Genomic DNA, 20,908 nt, shown 5'->3' with positions numbered 1-20,908 from the left:
AGCTACAGCAAATGATCCAGGAGACCTAACTAAAATAATTGAATTTGGCTACACTAAACAACAGATCTTTAATGTAGATGAAACAGCCTTATATTGGAAGAAGATGTCACTTAGGACTTTCATAGCTAGAGAGAATTCAATGCCTGGCTTCAAAGAACAAGTGTACTTTTTTTTAGGGACTAATGCAGCTGGTGACTTTAGGTTGAAGCCAGTGTTCATTTACCATTCCTAAAATGCCAGGGCCCTTACTATTTGTGGTAAATCGACTTTGCCTATGCTTTACCAGTGGGAGGTCAAAACAGCAACATGAACCGGAGTTCAGAAGATTCCGAAGAACTTGGTTCCAACCTTCATGGATAACACTGAGGGGTCAAGACTTCAGTAGAGGAAGTAAGTGTAGATGTGATAGCAAGAACGAAGGAGCTGGAATCAAGATGAAAACCTAGGAAATACCCTTCTACACATCAGTCTTGGCAAAGAATTTATGATGAGTCCTCAAAAGCAACTGCAACAAAAACAAAATTGACAAGTGGGACCTAATTAAAATAAAGAGCATCTGCACAGCAAAAGAAACCTGCAATGGAGTAAATAGACAACTTACAGAATCAAAGAAAATATTCGCAAACTATGCAGCCAACAAAGGTCTAATATCCAGAATCTATAAGGAACTTAAGCAATTCACAAGTAAAAAACAAACAACCTCATTAAAAAGTAGACAAAGGGCCACCACAGTGGCTCGCACCTATATAATCCCAGCACTTGGGGAGGCCTAGGTGGGAGAATTTCTTGAGCCCAGGAGTTTGAGACCAGACTGGGAAACATGATGAAACTTCGTCTTTCTAGAAAAAAAAGGAAAAAACACAAAAACTAGCGGGGCGTGGTGGCATGCACCTGTGGTCCCAGCTACTCGGGAAGCTGAGGTAGGAGGACTGCTTGAGCCCCAGAGGTTGAGGCTGCAGTGAGCCATGATCATGCTACTGCACTCCAGCCTGGGGCAACAGAGTGAGACCCTGTCTCAAAAAGTGAAAATAAAAAGTGGACAAAGGACAAGAACAGACACTTCTCAAAAGACAACATACAGGTGGCCAAAAAACATAGGAAAAATGCTCTACGTTACTAATCATCAGAGAAATGCAAATCAAAACCACAATGAGACACCATCTCATACCAGTCAGAGTGGCTATTATTAAATAAAAAAATAACACATGCTGGCGAGGCTGCAGAGAAAAGGGAACACTTATCTACTGTTAGTGGGAATGTAATCTAGTTCAGCCACTGTGGAAAGCAGTTTGGAGATTTCTCAAAGAGTTACCATTCAACCCAGCAATCCCACTATTGGGTATATATCCAAAGGAAAATAAATCACTCTACCAAAAAGATACATGTACTCATACATTCATCACAGTGCTATTCACAACAGCAAAGGCATGGAATCAATCTAGGTGCCCATTAACAGTACAATGGATAAAGAAAATGTGATACATAAACACTATGAAATATCATGCAACCATTAAAAAGAGTGAAATCATGTCTTTTGGAGCAACATGAATGCAGTTGGAGGGCATTATCCTAAGTGAATTCACATAGAAACAGAAAACCAAATACCACAGGTTTTTACTCACAACTGAGAGCTACATATTGGGTGGACATGGACACAAAGATGGGAATAGCAGACACTGGGGAATACGAGGGGGAGGTAAGAAGCAGGGAATGGGCAAGAGATGAAAAGCTAGCTACTGGGTACCATGCTCACTACCTCGGTGATGGGATCCATCATACCCCAAACCTCAGCATCATGCAATATACCCATGTAACAAATCTGCACATGTACCCCCTGAATCTAAAATAAAAGCAAAACTTTTTTTAAAACAGAAGTAGAGCCTGAAGAATTATAAATTAACTGATTAAAAATTAACTGATTTTCTGCAATCTCATGATAAAACTTGAAAAGATGAGGAGTTGCTTCTTATGAATGAACAAAGAAGGTGGTTTCTTGAGGTGGAACCTACTCCTGGTGAAGAAGCTGTGAGGCATCATATGTTACAGTGAAATCATTTGCGAAAGGAAGAGGCAATCAATGCGGCAAATTCGACTGTTGTCTTATTTTAAGAAATTGCCACAGCCACCCCAAAGTTCAGCAACCACCACTTGATTAGTCAGCAGCCATCAACATCCACCAGCGAAAAGATGATGATGCACTGAAGCCTCTAATGAGCCTTAGCACTTTTAGAAATATATTTCTTAATTAAGGTATGTACATTGTTTTGTTGGCATAATGCTACTGCACACTTAATAGACTACGGTATAATGTAAACATAACTTTTATATTTACTGGGAAGCCAAAAAATTTGTGAGACTCATTTTATTGCAATATTTGCTTTATTGTGGTAGTCTGAAACTGAACCTGCAACATCTCTGAGGTATACCGGAAAATGCAACTGCATATGTTTATTTAACCAAAACCCAGCTATATTTCATGAGTTTTATACTCACAAGTTTGAAGACAACTCTGCCAAGAAGTCGAACGGAGTCTGGAGGATATCTGGGTTTGCAGCTTTTAAGGCATTTGCATTCCCGCTTGTGGTCTGGCCAAGCTTTTTTCTATTAAAACAAGAGTGGGGAGAACATAGGTGACCTAAAATTTAACTTTCATTTATACTGGTTTTGAACATCAAGAGTCATAAACATTAAATTTTAATAGTCCAAATGTAACTGCACAATAGAAAATAAAAGCAATATTCTAAATCTGAAAATAATCCAGGATGAGTCTTTGCCAAATATGCAATTAGTATGCAAGGACATTAAAAGCCTCAGCTTCACCTCTGTGCTTTCATTTGTCCCCTGGTTATTACCTGGCTAGTGGAGTCCAAAGAAAGAGCCATTACAGCTTACTTAATAATGTATAAGATGGTCTCTGAACTGATTAAACAGGATTCAACAATAGTCATTTTGAATACAAAAGAAAAATGTCACTCCAAATTAGAAAATAAAACATGGTTCAGAAGACTCAAAATAGGGATGACAGCCTTCTGAATTTCTGTGCTGCTACAGAAATATCAGGAGGGCTAACATACCCCCAAATATAAAATCTCTTTGTTTTAAAAGCAACATAAAAAGAGCTATTAGCTAAAATCATTAAATGTCCAGTTTGTCCTGGATGTGTCTAGGTTTGTATCTATGTCCTGGCTTAAATATTAATAGTGCCCCTTTTCACTCTGAAAAGTTCTGGTTTTGATGACAAATTATATGGTCACCTAAGCCATGATCCTAGCCATGTGTTGATGTGGCTAGAGACCATTGAGTCAGTTGCCAGCGTACGGATGAATGGACTAAAGGGAAGGACACTATCCTTGAGCCTTGGATCAGAAAGGCGACAGCTCCTTTCACACGGAATCACTTTCATATGGAAATAAAATCCAGATCATCTAATATTTAGCCCTGGTGAGTAGAAGAAGCCTCAATCAAATGTCTCTCGTGTTATATTCTGAAAATTGGAATTTCCATTACTGAAATGCCTGATACCACTTACTCATTCTTATTTCAAAAATTATAAATCTGCTCCTCAATTTCTGGGTCTACAAAATCAATGTGCTGTTCATAATTTTTGTTTTAGCATTTACACTTCACTCACTTCTAAACAAGACTGAGCTGATTCAAAGTAACGATGTGTATGAAATAAGACTGCAAAACCAGAAACAGAACATATTAAAATTATGGAAGGGGGAAAAAGGAAAGCACGCTAGCATTTACTTAGCATTCTACAAGGTACTTAGACACATGGCTAAGCAAACAATGAAGCACGTTTCACTTGATTTTCGTAATAATCCAAATGGTAGGTATCATCCCTCTATTACAGAGAAAGGCTCAAAAGCTGATATCTAACTATCAAACTGCCCAAATACAAAAAGAGAGAGTAAAAATTCTTAGCATGCTAAACATGAGAGCTGAATAATTTCTGCATTACATTTGAGTATTTGTACATCACATTTATTTGAGATGCCTTACAAGCAAGGTAAAAAAGAAGGCATAATGGCTTATATAATCCTCAACTGACAGAAAGTAAAAACATACAGTTTCACCAAGTATTAAATCACAGGAGGGATTTATTCCAAGAATGCTAATCAACACACTGAACAATGTCCTTAACAACAGTTCACAACTATAATGGCCTTTCATATGACTTCTAGTATCAGTACTCACTGAAAGGCATAATATTAAAATATAACTCAGTGAAAGAACAAGCTTCTGTTGTTCAGGGGGCTAGTCCTTGACTAGCAATTAGCAATTATCAATGTGTGTAAGAGGCCTAAAATATACATGGTACAACTGTCAAGTAAGTTTTAAAAACACAATATCATGTTGACCCTACTTAGAGATTCAAAATATACTTAGCATCCTAAAAGTTCTAAAAGTCTATGCACTAAAGAAATGTGTATAAATTATTTAACACAGTTTCCCATGCTTGTTATTGTCACCCTTTAGAGAGTTAGGTTCGTATTCACTAACTCAGATATATCTATATATTTTTTTTCACCTGGTCTTTGTATGTGAGTGGGTTAAGCTAACAAATTTACATTCATTTGCACTCACAAGAAACAAGAGTGTTAACTTTTTTGGTTTTTTACTGATAGAAGGGAGAACCATAACTTTGGCATTAGTTTTCCTTTGATTATAGAAGTTGAGAAACCTGTCAGATGCTCTCATGGACAGAGCGTGTAGGCAGGAATGGATAACATAGTGCCAGTGGGTCTATCAGAAAGTACCTTAGGCTCTGTTCAAATGGCTCAGTGTCCAGCTGAACAGGGCTCACACTCAGCAAAACAAGGCAGAGATAATTTGAGGCAAAAGACCTTAAGAGCAGATTTTAATCAATACTCATTTTAATTACAAGAGATCATCCATAACCCCTCTGTTAAAACCTAAATATTTGAGCAGCTCAGCCTCCTGATGGCTTACCAGGGTGAGATAAGTACAAAACGTACACCAGATAATGAATAACCGATCAGTTAGATGACAGCATTTGGAATTAAACATCCAAATTTTGGAAAATTCCTGTTAAAACAACGTTAGGTCCTTAACATAATTGATATAGAGCTCTTATTTATCAACAATAACTAGAAACTAGACAAAATGTTTCTTAAACTTATTCCTATATCATTGCCTGAAAACATACTTGTTTTCTCATTTGCTTCAGCAAAAATATGTTCATTATTTCCATGAAAAGCCAAATCAGATCATTTAGGCATAAATAGAGAAAGCAATCATACCACTTAAAATTGGTCTGTAATATGGTACCACATATCAGCCCATTCCTTTTCTTTTTAAAACATTAACTGTTAAAATTTATCATTCAGCTTCACCTATCACATCTTACCATAAGGGTTACGAATACAAGCATACCACAGAAAAGGCTTACAAAGAAATCTTTTTACGCAGCTCCTTTGACTTTGAAGCAAAACGTGACAATCATACAAAAACAAAAGGCATTATCTTCACTCAACAAACTAACCTTGGTCAAGACCTCGATGACACATTTGTCATATATATTTGCCAATTTCTCAAAAGACAACCTTCCTGATTTACATTTTTTCCTATTTTCTTACATTACTTCCAATACAGGATATAATTAAGATTTTGCTCATAACATTGACTGTAGTATTTTCTTTTGTCATAGCTGAAAATTAACAATGATGTACAATAAGCATGAATTGGCTTGAGAGACAAAGGAAATTAAAATACTACATTAAGAAGCAAAAACAAAAGGAGACAAGAGTTTCATGCTGGAAAAAAAGGAAATGACATCTATAACACAATTCTTTCAGTGCATGCATGACTCAAAAAACAACTTCAGAATCTATACAGTTTCATAATGTATTTTACAGTATTTATAACAGTTCACAACATAAACTCATTAACCACACCAGTAGTTCTAAATGGGAGTGACGCCTATCTTGAGGGTTGTTTGAGAAATGTATGCGGGTATTTTTATTTGTCACAAGGTTTAGGGAAAATTACAGGCACTTAATGAGCAGGAACCAAAGGAGCCAGACGTTCTGTGTCGGACAGTTCTACACAATGAAGAATTATCCAAATCCAGTGCAACTTTCAAGTGTCCAACCAAATTCCATGACGGTGGAAAACTTGTTTATAATTGTCTCAGCCTAGAACTAAATCTCCTTTTACATTTAAAAACAAAGAGCTCGTTTTTACATAATCCTAACAGCACTGAATTTTCTAGGTAAATCAAAGGAAGACTGTATTTTAAGAATTTTACCTAAATTACTCAATTAAAGCCATATCACTGAAGGCAACACCACTTAGAGTACTTGAGTTACCAATACAACACGGCTTCTGACCCGCATCTCTACTTCCCTTCTCACAGTGACTCTATGTATAGGTGCAAATATGTGACTAATGATGTCTTCCAGTCTAATACCTCAGCATTTACATACTAAAATACATATTATTTTATCATAGGTTTTAATTTTCTTTTTCCTTATATTCCAATTATGGCATTATATTAATGTTTTGAAAATATGTAACTAGGTATATTGCACTACCTGTATAATTTCATTTCAAGATAGTAGAGAGGGCAATAAAAATAGTTCTCACAAAAATGGGGAGTTGGGTCTGAAAAGAGCTGAGAAGCCCAGATCTAAAAAAATGCTACACAGTTACACATGCCACACACATACACAAGAACATATTTTTAAACACATAGCCTAACACCCACCCTAGGGATTCTGACACTACCCATGAGATAGAATCAAGCGTCCCACTGCAGGGCTGCTATGGTTTCAATGTGTACCTCAAAGTTCATGTGCTGGAAACGTAATCCCCAGTGCAACATGTTGAGAGGTGGGGTCTTTCAGTAGCACAGCGCTCATGAACGGATTAATGTCACTATTGCAACAGTGGGTTTGCTATAAAAGAGAGTCCAGCCCTCTCTTGTTCCCTCTCAGGAGCACGCTCCCGTCATGTGACGCCTTCTGCCATGTTAGGATGCAGCAAGAAGGCCCTTACAGATGTAATCCCTCAACCTTGGACTTCCCAGCCTCCAGAAACACCAGCCAAATAAACTTCTATTGTTTATGAATTACCCAGTCTGCGGCACTCTGTTAATAGCAGCACAAAAACAGATCAAGACAAGGGCATTCCATGAGTAGCTAAAGTTGAAAAACCACTGAGTTAAACTAAATTACAAAGGAGGTCATTATATATACTAAATAGATGAAACAAAATACAATTCTATAATTATCATTGAACTACTGTTCTATAGAAATAAATATTGTATAATATTAAGGTGGAAAAAGTGTTTTAAACAGAACATAAAATGTAAAAACCATAAAGGAAAAGAAATATATATTAAATTACAGAACAATAAAGAATTTTTGTACATCGGGGGAAGAAAACCAGAAACAAGGTTTAAAGGTAATAAACCATGAAAAAGTCTAAAATATATATATAGACACAGTGTTAAATGTCTCCAATATACAAAAAGGTCTTACAAATAACTTTTGAATATTTCAAAAAATATAAATAAAGGTAAACGAAATGAATAGGAAATTCATGACTGAAAAAGAAAAACCAATAGACAAGTAATACAAACCACACCAGTGCTCAAAGACATGATAACAGAAACTAGATAACATAGTGTCCCATTAATTTGGCAAAAATGAATAAAACTGGCAGTATTTAGAAGCATCTAGGATTTGGGGAAATAGGCATTTTCCAGCCTTGTTAGTAGAGTTGTAGGTTGCTCTGATCTTTCTGATGGGTATTTGGTAATGAATATCAAAACTGTAATGTGCATATTGTTGACACAGAAATATTATTCATAAAGTAATTTATTTTAAAAAATTTAAATAGTATAAAGAAATAAATTTAAGAATGTTCCACCCTAAGCAACATAGGGAAATCCCATCTCTATAAAAAAAAATTTTTTTTAGTTAGCCAGACATGATGGCATGCACCTGTATTCCCAGCTACACCGGACGCTAAGATGAGAGGATCACTCCCAGCTACGCTGGAGGCTAAGATGGGAGGTCGAGACTACAGTGAGCCATGGTCACACCACTGCATTCCAGTCTGTGTGACAGAGTGAGACCCCAGGTCTCAGGGGGAAAAAAAAAAGAATGCTCACAATAGAAGATGATTAAAATACTGAAAGTTAATTTTTCCAGCTTTTCCTAAAAGAAATTGCTATTTTTGTCTTTCTCTTTATAGCTTTCCATTACTATTTAAATTTTCTACAAAGAGCATGGAGTTTATGAATAAAAACAAATATAATTTTATGTGTAGTAACTGAGAATCAGGGAGAAGTACTTTTATACGAAAGGGACAGCAAAATTACTGTTGAATAGGCACTGGTGCTTCTTAACTTTTTAATGTTTATTTTGGAAATCTACTTGCAACTCAAAGCATGATTTAAATGTGTTAATTTTTAAATGTTAAAAAATGCTTCAGTGAATTGTTCTGTAATGCTGATACAATCTTTTTTAATTCAGAGATTCACTCAGTAAATTGTTTTATTAGTTTAGCTATATTCATGTCTGTTTTTCTTAAATGAGTATAGTACCAATTAAGTACACCTTGCATGAAACAGGTGTTCAATACATATTTTATGATTTATTCTAAAACCAGTACCATTAAGGGGGTAAAATTTACTATATATTATCATTATTTGAAATTAAGGCCATACAAAAAGAAGAAATGAAAGTAAACTCTCACAATTCTTTCTTTGACCAATAAGAGATGGTCTTGATTACATGATTATGAAAGGAGTGTATTGATGAGATGTCACACTAATAAGAGAAAATCAATTTATTTCTTCTTTCTTACGCAAAATAACGTTTGCACTATTATCATACTTCCCTCTCCTCTTTACATACAAAGTCCCTATTGCTCACTCAAGAACCCATTTAAATGCTGTTAAACACCAAGTTTTGGTTGGAGTGGATATCCATTTTAGGGTAGCTCATTATTGTTTGGGATAGAGTGTAAGAAGGGTCATCCTGTATTGAACCTTGGATTGGGTAAAATACATCCAATTCATGACATCAGCTCACTAGGTATTTATTCCATAAGAAGATTAGATTCAAAGATCTGTAAGGCAGTCTTCCAATGATAAAATTCTATGAGTCTGTAACATCCATTCCTAACAAATATCTGAATTATGTCAAAATAGGTTTGAAACCTGCCTGGGTTAGGCTTACAATCATTGAAAATTTGCAACAGTATTTTCCTCAGCTATTTGGTCATTAAGGATGAAGAAGCTGTCTTTAAAAATATAGAAAAGAAAATGAATTTTTTGAGCCCACTTATTCAACAGTTTCATATAACATTAACTAAACATTTTCTATGTGAAATATCACAGTGATTTTTTTCCTACATATTCAGGACTTACTCCACTCACAAACAATCATCTACAGAGGTTTCCTATGGGCAAAACTTAGGACAGCTGAGCTGCCACGCAACTTGCAGGAAATAAAAGATACTCGACAGTTTTCCATTCACATCCAGTTTGTTTGATAGCAAATAAATAATGCCTCCTCCTTTATCCTTGAAATGTAGTCCAATATTGAATTACAGATTGTCAGATGCATGCAGATCTGAAAAGCTGGAATCTGAGAAAAGAAAACTGGAAGGCTAAGCAGGTTGTCTAACAGCTACAGTTGACTGACAGGTATTGATTAAGATCTTGCAAAAAAATCTCTTTAGAGCACACTAGAGATTAGTGATAGATATAAGACTTCTCACTTTAAAAGCTTACTGAATGCTGTATCAAATGTAGAGCAAGAGCATCTTCTCACTAGTCTTAATCAAATTAGATGAATAGAGCTAAATATAAAGAAGGAATGTGGCATGAAAATGGTCTTAGGGCATAAGGTTGACAAGAGGAAAAAAAGAACGTGAATAAATGACTATTTCTTGGGCAAATGGGAATTACGGTCTCCTGTTAAGTGAGGAACCTATAATATGAGACAATAATAACAACAGTGCCCCCAAAATAAGTCAATCATCATCTACTGCAAGGTTCCAAAAATATATGGCTCACAGGTAAAATTCATTCTACATTTTTACACTTATGTAAAATTCAAATTCACGTACGTTCTAATTCGTGCTACATTTTTAGTAAAATTGTACATTACAGGGATAGAGCCACACTTCTTAGTTACATTCATTCATTTCATGCTACATCAGAGTTGAACACATCCGACAAAAATCATATGGCCACAAAGCCTAAAATATTTACTATGTAGTTCTTTACAGAAATTAGCCAATGCTTGATCTAATGAGAGATCATATGAAGACGAAATGACTTAATTGATAGTTTGGCTGGAGAGCAAAATAAAACATGCACTTCCACAGACTTCCAATCTTATTTGGAAAAAGCATCTATCCTAGATTAATCAAAATACCAACACCAGCTTCTAGCTGAATACGGTAGGTGGGGCACATGTATTTTATTTCCTCAAAACAAGTAATTATCAAATTTTTTACTCCCAAAGTGAACTGGAACAGCCATCAAAGGATGAGTGGCAGGGAAGGATGTGGTTAGCCCCATTTGAGAGTGAAAAAGTGGTGGTAAGAGGACAGGCTGCAGAATCAGGGTCAAAGAGGCCACATGTAGGGACAGTCCCACCCGAGAGGGAAGGTCAGCCTGCCAAGCAGAATTCCAGAAAGGATCTAGAATCAAAGACTATACATTGGTAGAATGGAATTGAAAAATAGATGAGAAAGAGAAAATTAACCACAAGTCTGTATGCCAAAGAGTCTCAAAACACCCCTTCTCTACTTTTGGCTTGATTGAGTAAGCAATGGAAGGTTAATGTACAGAATCTTGTTGAATTTGATGCTAAGATTATCTCTGATCCAGATTATTGTTATAGCCTCCTATTTGGTCTTCCTGCCCTGACTCTTACCCTTCTAGAACGGCTTCTTCAAACAATAGTCTAATTCTTTGAGTGGCTTAAAAATTGTGACCACTGTATTACAGAAAAAGAAATAAAATCAATGCACACTTAATGGCTCTGTGGCGTCCAATATGTTTCGAACTACTTACTTGAAATATAATTTACATTATTAAATTATATTTACGTTGGTGCAAAAGTAATTACTTTTAATGGCAAAAACCACAATTACGTATAATAAAATGTATCCATTTTAACAGTATAGTTTGATAAATTTTTGTTTTTTTGAGATGGGGTCTTGCTATATTGTCCAGGCTGGTCTCTAACTCATGAGTTCAAACAATCCTCCCACCTTAGCCTCCCAAAGTGCTGGGATTACATGCACATGCCACCACACCCAGCTTTGATAAGTTATGACACATATATCTCCATATAACCAACACCAAAATTAAGCTACAGATGTTAGTACTCCCCAAAAGTTCCCTTGTGCCCCTTACATTCAAGTCCTCCATCCCAGGCAACTCAGTGGTTTTGTCTCTATAATTATAAGATTAGTTTTGTCTAGCCTAGAACAGTATTACTTCTTTTCATCTGGCTTCATTCCCTCAGTACAGTGTTTTGAGATTCACTAACGTTGCGGCATGCATCAGTAGTTTGTTCCTCTTAATGGACAAGTAATAGTACAGTATGCATCTCTTTATTCATTTACCTGTGGATGAAAATTTCACTTGTTTCCAGGTTTGGAACATTGAACATTTATGTACAAGTTGTTTTTGTAGATGTAAGTTTTCATAACTCTTAGGTAAATAACTAGGAGTAGAACTGCTGGGTCATACAGTAAGTACACCTTTAACCTTATTACAAACTACTAAACTTTCCCAAAACAATGATAACGCTTTACATTCTCACCACCAGTGAACAAGAGTTCCAGTTGCTCCATCACCTTGCCAGTACTTGACAAGGTCAGTCCTTTTAATTTTAGTCTTTCTAGTGGGTGTGTAGTAATATCTCATTATGGTTTTAATTTTCATTTATCTGGTGACTAGTGACAATGATTATCTTTTAATGTATATCTTCTTAAAGTATCTATTCAAATCTTTTACCTGTTTTACTGGGTTTTCTTACTACTGAATTATAAGTATTCTTTATAAATTCTGGAAACAACTTCTTGGTTGGGGGGAGAGAGAGAGAAGGAGAGAGAGAAAGAGAAAAGGAGGGAAACAGGGGGAAAGAGAGGTCTCAAATATTTTCTCCGTGTCTGTAGTTTGTCTTTCCAAGGAGCTGAAGGGTTTAATTTTGATGAAAATCAATTTATCAATTTTTCTTGGAGGCTTAGTGCTTTCTGTGTTCTACATAGGAAATTTTATGTACCCCATATCCAAAGAGTTTCTCCTATATTTTCTTGGTTTTACAGTTTTAGCCTTTAAGTTTAAGCTTATTGAACCTAAATCTTATTAAATCTAGTGAAGAATTGTTTTTACTTTTATCATTTATTTTCCATGTGCATATTAGCAGAATTTTTTGAAAAGATCATCCTTTCATTATTGAATTATGTTGGCACCTTTGTTGAAAATCAACTGGCCATATATGTGTAGGGCTATAGTCTTTATATTTTTATTTCTGAATACAGGTTGAGTATCCCTTATTTGAAATACTTGGGACCAGAAGTGCTTCAGGTTTTGGATTTCTTTGGATTTTGAAATGTTTGCATTATACTTACTGGCTGAACCATCCCAAATCTAAAAATCCAAAATCCAAAATACTCCAATGAGCATTTCCTTTGGGTATCATGCTGGTGCTTAAAATGTTTTGGATTTTGGAGCACTGCAGATTTTTTGATTTGGGATGCTCAACTTGTATTATGATGTGTTGACATTTTAAAAACCTTTCTGACTAAGGAGAAGACTGCTCCTGCTCCTCCCAGGGACAGCCAATTCTAAGAAATAGCAAAAAGCTCAACCCTGAGCATGCCTTTGATAGGCAAACTAAATGATCCACAGCCATACATCCTCTGTCTGGCCCTAACACCCTAAGAGGCAATATTCTTCTGCCTTAATCATCCCAGGGCCAGGTACCGGGCAAACAGAGACCACCCTTAAACCCCAGGATCCCCTGATATTACTCAAACTAGCCAATCCTAAACTGAGAAACACCTATGAATGCCACAGTCCAGGGACAAAGGCTCACCAAAAACCCGAGACCTAATCATAGAACTATAGAACAGGTCAGGCACAGCGGCTCACGCCTGTAATCCCAGCACTGTGGGAGGCCGAGGGGGGTGGATCACGAGGTCAGGAGATCGAGACCATCCTGGCTAACACGGTAAGACCCCATCTCTACTAAAAATACAAAAAATTAGCCAGGCATGGTGGCGGGCACCTGTAGTCCCAGCTCCTCGGGAGGCTGAGGCAGGAGAATGGCGTGAATCCAGGAGGCGGAGCTTGCAGTGAGCCGAGACATTCTACTGCACTCCAGTCTGGGCGACAGAGTGAGACTCTGTCTCAAAAAAAACAAACAAACTAAAAAAGAACTATAGAACAGTTCCTCTCCTCTTACATCTTGCCATCACACTACTAAAGGCCTATTTACAGTGGTTCCTTTTACATCACGTCTAGCTATCAAGAAAAAATTATAAGACATACTGTATTAGTACATTCTTATGCTGCTATGAAAAAACACTCAATACTGGGTAATTTATAAAGGAAAGACGTTTAATTGACTCACAGTTCCACAGGGCTGTGGAGGAAGCTTATAATCGTAGTGGAAGGGGAAGCAAACACATCCTTCTTCATATGGCAGCAGGAAGGAGAAGTGCCCAGCGAAGCAGGAAGCCCCTTATAAAACCATCTGATCTTGTGAGAACTAACTCACTATCAAGAGAACAGGATGGGGGATACTGCCCCCACGATTCAATTATCTCCACCTGGTCCTGGTCTCTACCGCGACACATGGGGATTATGGGAACTACAATTCAAGAGGAGATCTGGGTGGGGACACAACCAAACTATGTCACATACTAAAAGGCAAAAAAACATAGTTTGAAGAGACAGAGCGAGCATTAGTACCAGACTCAGACATGGCAAGGATGTTGGAATTATCAGACTAGGAATTTTAAAAAACTATAATTAATATGCTAAGGATTCCAGTGGAAAAGGAGACAGCATGCAAGAACAGACAGGGGATACAGGCATAGAAACAGAAATTCTAAAAACCAAGAAGAACTGCTAGATCAAAAACACCAACAAAAATAAAGAATGCCTTTGATATCTTATTGGCAGACTGGATGTAGCTGGAGAGAAGAATCTCTGAGCTGAAATTATCTCAATATAGTAACCACCAACATTAAGAAGCAAAGAGAAAAAATACTTTATAAAAAAAAACAGAATATCCAAGAACTGTGGAATGATTATAAAAAGGTATAAGATATGTGTAATAGGATATGTCAGAAGAAGAATAAAGAGAGAATGGAACAGAAGAAATATTTGAAGTAATAATGACTGAGAAGTTCTCCCAGATTAATGCCAGGCACCAAACCACAGATCCAGGAAACTCAGAGAACACCAAGCAGGATAAAAGTCCAAAAATCTATACTTAGGCATGTCATTTTCAAACTACAGAAAATCAAAAGTTTTTTAAAATACTGACAGAAGCCAGATTTTTATAGCTAAAGATAAGTATATGTCTGTTTTAGGTGTTCATAGATACTGAAATGGTTTCAGTAATATGTCATTTTCTGAAAATCTCAAAACACTTGAAAGGTGTGTGCAATGGTTTGAAGGTCTGTACCCTCCAAAACTCATGTTGAAATTTAATTACCATTATATCAGTGTTAAGAGGTGGGACCATTAAGAGGTGATTCAGCCATGAAGGCTCTGTCCTCATGGGCAGGATTAATTCCAGTATTTGATGCCCTCTTGTCTCTTGGCCCTTCCACCATGTGATGTCACAGCAAGAAGGCCCTCACTACATATAGCCATCTTAATATAGAATTTCCAGGCCTCCAGAAATGTGAGTCAACAAATTTCCACTCTTCACTTATACACTGATGGTGGGAATGTAAATTAGTTCAGCCACTGTGGAGACAGTTTGGAGACTTGAACTAAGTCTTGAACTACCATGTGACCCAGCAATTCCATTACTGGGTATATACCCAAAGGAAGATAAGTCATTCTACCAAAAACACACATGTACCCATATGTCTCTCCCTGCGCTGTTCACAATAGCAAAGATAGGGAATCAATCTAGGTGCCCATCACTGGTGGATTGAATAAAGAAAATGCTATATATATATATATATATACACACCATCAAATACTATGAAGCCATAAAAAAGAATAAAATCATGTCCTTGGGCCGGGCGCATTGGCTCATGCCTGTAATCCCAGCACTTTGGGAGGCCGAGGCAGGTGGATTGCCTGAGGTCAGGAGTTCGAGACCAGCCTGGCCAACATGGTGAAACCCTGTCTCTACTAAAAATACAAAAATTAGCCAGACATGGTGGCAGGTGCCTGTAATCCCAGCTACTCAGGAGGCTGAGGCATGAGAATTACTTGAGCGTGGAAGGCAGAGGTTTTAGTGAGCCTAGATCGTGCCACTGCACTCCAGCCTGGGTGCCAGAGCAAGACTCTGTCTCGGAAAAAAAATATATATATATATGTCTTTTGCAACAAAATGGATGCAGCTGGAGGCCATTATCCTAAGCAAAGTAGCACAGAAACAGGAAATCAAATACAGTATGTTCTCACAAGTGGGAGCTAAAATTGGGTACACAAGTGTATAAATATGGGAACAACAGACATTGGAGAATATAAGGAAGGGGAAGGAGAAGGAGGTGCAAGGGTTGAAAAACTACCTTTTGAGTACTATGCTTACTTCTTGGGTGACAGGTTCAGTCATACTCAAAACCTCAGGATCACACAGTATACCTTTGTAGAAAACCCGCACATGTACCCCCAGAATATAAAATAAATGTTGAAAACAAATTAAATAAATTTGAAACAATAAAAATAAATTTTTGTTCTTTATAAATTACTCAGTGTCAGTTATTCTATTATAGCAGCACAAAACAGACTAAAATAAACAACTTACATATAGAGGAACAAAGAATCATAGCCAACTTCTCAGAAACCATGTACAAGAGAGTGGAATGAAATAAAGTACTGAGAGAAAAAAAAATTACTAATCTAGAATTCTGTACCCTGTGGAATTACCCTTCAAAAGTGAAGGGAAAATAAAGACTTTTTCAGGAAAACAAAAGTTGAGGAAATGTATTGCCAGTAGACCCACCCGCATGAAATGTTAAAAGAAATTCTGCAGAGAGAAGGAAAATTATAAAGGTTAGAAACTTAGATCTACATAAAGAAAGAATGAGAATCAAAGAAGGAATAGGTGAAGGTAAAATAAAAACTTTCATTTTTCTTATTCTTAATTGATCTAACAGATAATAGTTTGTTCAAAAGACTGCTAATAGCATCAATGTATTTAATTATGTATGTTTATGTATAAGCTAAATAAATGACATAAGAGAGGGAGCAGGGGCCAGGCACAGTGGCTCAGCCCTGTAATCCCAGCACTTTGGGAGGCTGAGGCAGGTGTACTGCCTGAGCTTAGGAGTTCGAGACCAGCCTGGGCAACATAGCGAAATCCCATCCCCACACAAAATACAAAAAGTAGCCAGGCATGGTAGTGCACGCCTGTAGTCCCAGCTATTTGAGGAGGTGCTGAGGAAGGAGGATGACTTGAACTGAGGAGGTCGAGGCTGCAGTGAGGGGTGTTCAGGCCACTGCACTCCAGCCTGGGTGACAGAGAGAGATCCCATTTCTAAAACAATTTTTTTTAAAGAGCGGGAGCAGGAATTAAAAGTATTTTGTTATATTCTAAGGTACTCATTCTACCTGTAAAGTGGTAAAGCGTTATTTGAGAGTAAACTTGGATTCGTCGTAAACATATATTGCAAACTCTGGGGCAATCACTAAAAAAGGAGATATATCTATATCTGATGTGCTAATGAAGAGAAATGAAATCATACAAAATGCTCAATTGAAACCACAAAAGGCAAAAAATAGTGAAAGACAACAATCAGAACAAATAACAAGGGCAACAAATAGAAAACAGATATGATAAATATTAACCCAACTATATCAATAATCACTTTGAATGTCAATGATCTAAATGCATCAAATAAAAGACAGGAATGGTCGCAGTGGATCAAGACACAAAACCCAACCATATGTCATCCACAAGAAACCCATTTTACATATAAATAGATTAAATGTACATGGATGGAGAAAGATATACCGTGCTAACACTAATCAAAAGAAAAGCAGAAAGAGCTACATTAATTCTAGATTTCAGGTTAAATGTCACCTCTACAGGAAACCCTTCTGTATCCACCTACTCACAGGTGAGTTTGTGCTCACCCCAATCACATTCAATCATATAATCATGGGCATTTGTCACTGTCTCTCTACTCCATAACAGAAGCTTTATCAAAGTCAGGACCTTATTTACTTGCTCACTGCCTATTACTTATCACACCAACCGCCAGGACTTAGAGCATAATAATCACTCTAACTCCTGTGTAGAAAATAAACTAGAAGTTGGAAAGAATCGTAGTTAACAATGCAGCTAATCCAGAAAAGAGACCATGGAAACAGGTAGTACTAAAGAAGCTGACGAGAAGGGAACCAATTCAGATCTTTCAGCAGTAAAATAGTAAAATCAGCACGACATGATGACTACATGGATGTGTGGCCAAGAAAGGATGAGAATCGGAGATGACACCTGGCAACTCAGACTGCTGGGTGGCTGGTGGAACTGTTCACTGAGGCTGGAAAACATGAAGGGAAGTGGGTCTGGGGGAAGATAATGTACTCAGATTTACACATGTTACACCAGAGACGCCTGTGCAACAGCCAAGTGGAAATCAGGACAAAGGAGGCTGGAGACGGAGTCTTGAGAAGGATTAATATACAGATGCCACTTGAAGTCACAGGAGCAGATAAGATCACACAGCAGGCAAAGGTAAAGTAAGAAAAGAAAAACTTCCGGCTCCAGACACCTGTGGAGGTCAAAAACTGAAATACGACCAAATCGTTTTAAACTTCATGTAGCACTCCCTTTGTGTTGACAGTTAGATACAAAGCTGACTTACCTACAGTACATTCCGTGCAAAGCCTATCAGTTTCAGGCCGAATTTATGAAATAAACAAAGCTTGACTTCCTTCATTATCACTGCTTTGGGTATGGTAGTCTAAGAACCAGCCTATTAAATCACTCTGTTAAGTGCTTACTAATGTGGGATTAATTTTCTACCCATCGAATATGAATCAAATCATTCTACAACTAAGCATAAAATGTAAACCCAAAAATACGATTCACATTTTTAAAGAGGTCTATAATTATCAATATAAAATAGAGCTTGTATCTGCTAATACAGTGCTTTTAAAAGGTATATAAATTACAATTTGATGGAGTGCCTAACTGCTTATTTTGCCAGCAATTAATTCATTCAACTAGAAATATATATATTATCAATCAAATCCTCAAAAGGTAAAATAATACTTGGTGAATTACTTGAAATTGACTTACTTGCTATCACCATTGCTGCCATTTTTTGTTTTGAAAATGCTTTTTTATAAGAAATTTTAGCCTGCTCCTCTTCTTTGATCTCATAATCATGTGTGATGTTCTGTTTATGGCAATAGAGAAAAAAGACTGGACCTCCTTCTATGAAATTATATGATAGACACCTGATAATAAGGTATGGACCAGAATATAAAGCCACTGATGACAAAAATATTTTGACCAGTAACAGAAACAGTACTGTACACAGGAGTAAATACATATGTAGATGTGTACGCTATATATGATGCTTAAACCAATAGTTTGGTGTATATCCTCCATCCATAAAATAGACACATATGGATTATCTCTGAAAAACAGAAGTAGAAGTGGGGGAAGGAAGCTGGGGAAAGACTTTTATGTTTTACCCTGTATGATTCTATATGGTGTTTTTATAATAAAAACATAACCTTGTATTGCTTATGTTTAAAAATGAAATGTGCACCAGATGCGGTGGCTCACGGCTATAATCCCAGCACTTTGGGAGGCCAAGGCTGGCAGACTGCCTGAGATCAGGAGCTTGAGAGCAGCCTGGTCAACATGATGAAACCCCACCTCTACTAAAATACAAAAAATTAGCTGGGTGTGGTGGCACATGCCTGTAGTCCCAACTACCTGGGGAGGCTGAGGCACAAGAATTGCTTGAACCTGGGAGGTGGAGGTTGCAGGGAGCTGAGACGGCGCCACTGCACCCCAGCCTGGGCAGCAGACTAAGACTCTGTCTCCAAAAAAAAAAAAAAAAAAACAGAAAGAAAGAAATGTGAATACCAATAGCACTGACACCATCCTGTGGGCACAAGGCACATGTTACACCTGCAATACCCCAATAGCCTCTCTCAGACAACTTGATGCCATGGTCCCACACATCAAATGCTAAGCTAGTGAACCAAAATCATGTCCCCCTGGGGTATACATATTATCGATTTTATACTACAGATTTACATCCTCTGTTTCAATTTCCATTCCAAGTGCTTTTGCGTTCTGTTCATCACTGTTCACAGTTCAGTATGTCATTTAATTTTGCGCAGTTTTGTGGGTATCCACAATAATTACAATGTTTAATGTTGTATTTTAAGGTTGAGATAAACACAGCAGTTTAAACGCATATGTTCTGGCCAATCTTTAACTCCCCCTCCACACACACACAAACACATACTCTAGCTGTTATTACATATATCCTTCATCTTGCTAGCTGTTTTCCTGTTACCTTCCACAGTATATCTGACAGTGACATTGTTATTGATGCCACAGTAAACAGCTAATATATGTAGTAAAAACACATGCACTACAGGGAATCAAAATGACATACCCCCCCACCAAACTCCTGCTACTCATTCTAATCAGATAATGGCTTTTCTCTTCCCTGAGTGTACTACAAAAGGATGATGTGGCACTAGAGGAAAAATAGTCACAAAACAGGGGGAAAAAATGTTTTATTAAGTAAACTGTTTATTAAATGTTTTATTAATAAACTGTTTAGGTCATTGAGATTAGAAAGCAAGTTTGCCTAGACTTGTGTCAAATAATATGATAATCTGTCGCTTCTCTATGTACTCTGTTTAATCTGAAGTTCCTAGAAACAAATAGCTGAGCTTCACGTGAATAAAACACCTAGAACATCACCATAAACCAACCTTTCTGGAACGAATACTGTATAAAAAGCAGTATTAATGTTTCACTTTTTGCTTTTAGTTACTCTTGTTGGTAACAATCTTACATAAATCAGGGATCTTTCTAGCTTCGACAAAACTTTTGTTTAAAAAATGAGGTGGAAATAATATTATTGTTTTGAAATTTCCTATCCTATTTTAATTAGAAAGTGTTATATTGGCTGGGCACAGTGGCTGACACCTATAATCCCAGCACTTTGGGAGGCCAAAGCAGGAGGATCACTAGAGCTCAGGAGTTTAACATCAGCCTGGGCAAACAGTGAGATCTCGTCTCCATTAAAATTTTTTTTTAAAATTACCTGGCCATGGTGGCACGTACCTGTAGTCCCAGTGGCTCAGGAGGCAGAGGCAGGGAGATCGCTTGAACCCAGGATTTCAAGACTACAGTGAACTTGATAACACCACTGCACTCCACTCCAAGAGACAAAGCAAGACGGTCTCCAAAGAAAAACCCAAAAGCCAAGAAACAAAAGAATAATACAATATATAATGGAAAACTAGACCTAATCAGAATGTTAGAGCAAGAACAGAATTTAGGTTTAAAAGAGCAGTTAAAAGTCTGAATACCTGGGTTTCATTCCTGAAACTTCAGAGCCTACTAGTTACAGAACATTTGGCAAGTTGGCTGTCCCTCTGTCCTCACTGTCCTTATTAATAAAATAAAAATAATAATAGTACCTAATTCTCACAAGACTCTTGGAA

The 20,908-nt window shown here is 37.1% G+C and overlaps 1 protein-coding gene across 3 annotated transcripts in view; it reads right to left on the bottom strand.

Annotated features, from left to right (window-relative positions):
* Positions 1-20,908, bottom strand: part of SMYD3 (SET and MYND domain containing 3) — a 753,414-nt gene that overhangs the window by 581,144 nt on the left and 151,362 nt on the right. For all 3 annotated transcript variants that reach the window (XM_019032483.4, XM_055373981.2, XM_055373976.2), the window contains exon 3: positions 2,494-2,601. In XM_019032483.4, the coding sequence (XP_018888028.3) occupies positions 2,494-2,601 (108 nt within the window). The remainder of the gene's footprint in view (positions 1-2,493; positions 2,602-20,908) is intronic.

Source organism: Gorilla gorilla, chromosome 1 (genome assembly GCF_029281585.2).
Source record: "Gorilla gorilla gorilla isolate KB3781 chromosome 1, NHGRI_mGorGor1-v2.1_pri, whole genome shotgun sequence".
Lineage (NCBI taxonomy): Eukaryota > Metazoa > Chordata > Mammalia > Primates > Hominidae > Gorilla > Gorilla gorilla.
This window is presented reverse-complemented; position numbering and strand designations above follow the sequence as displayed.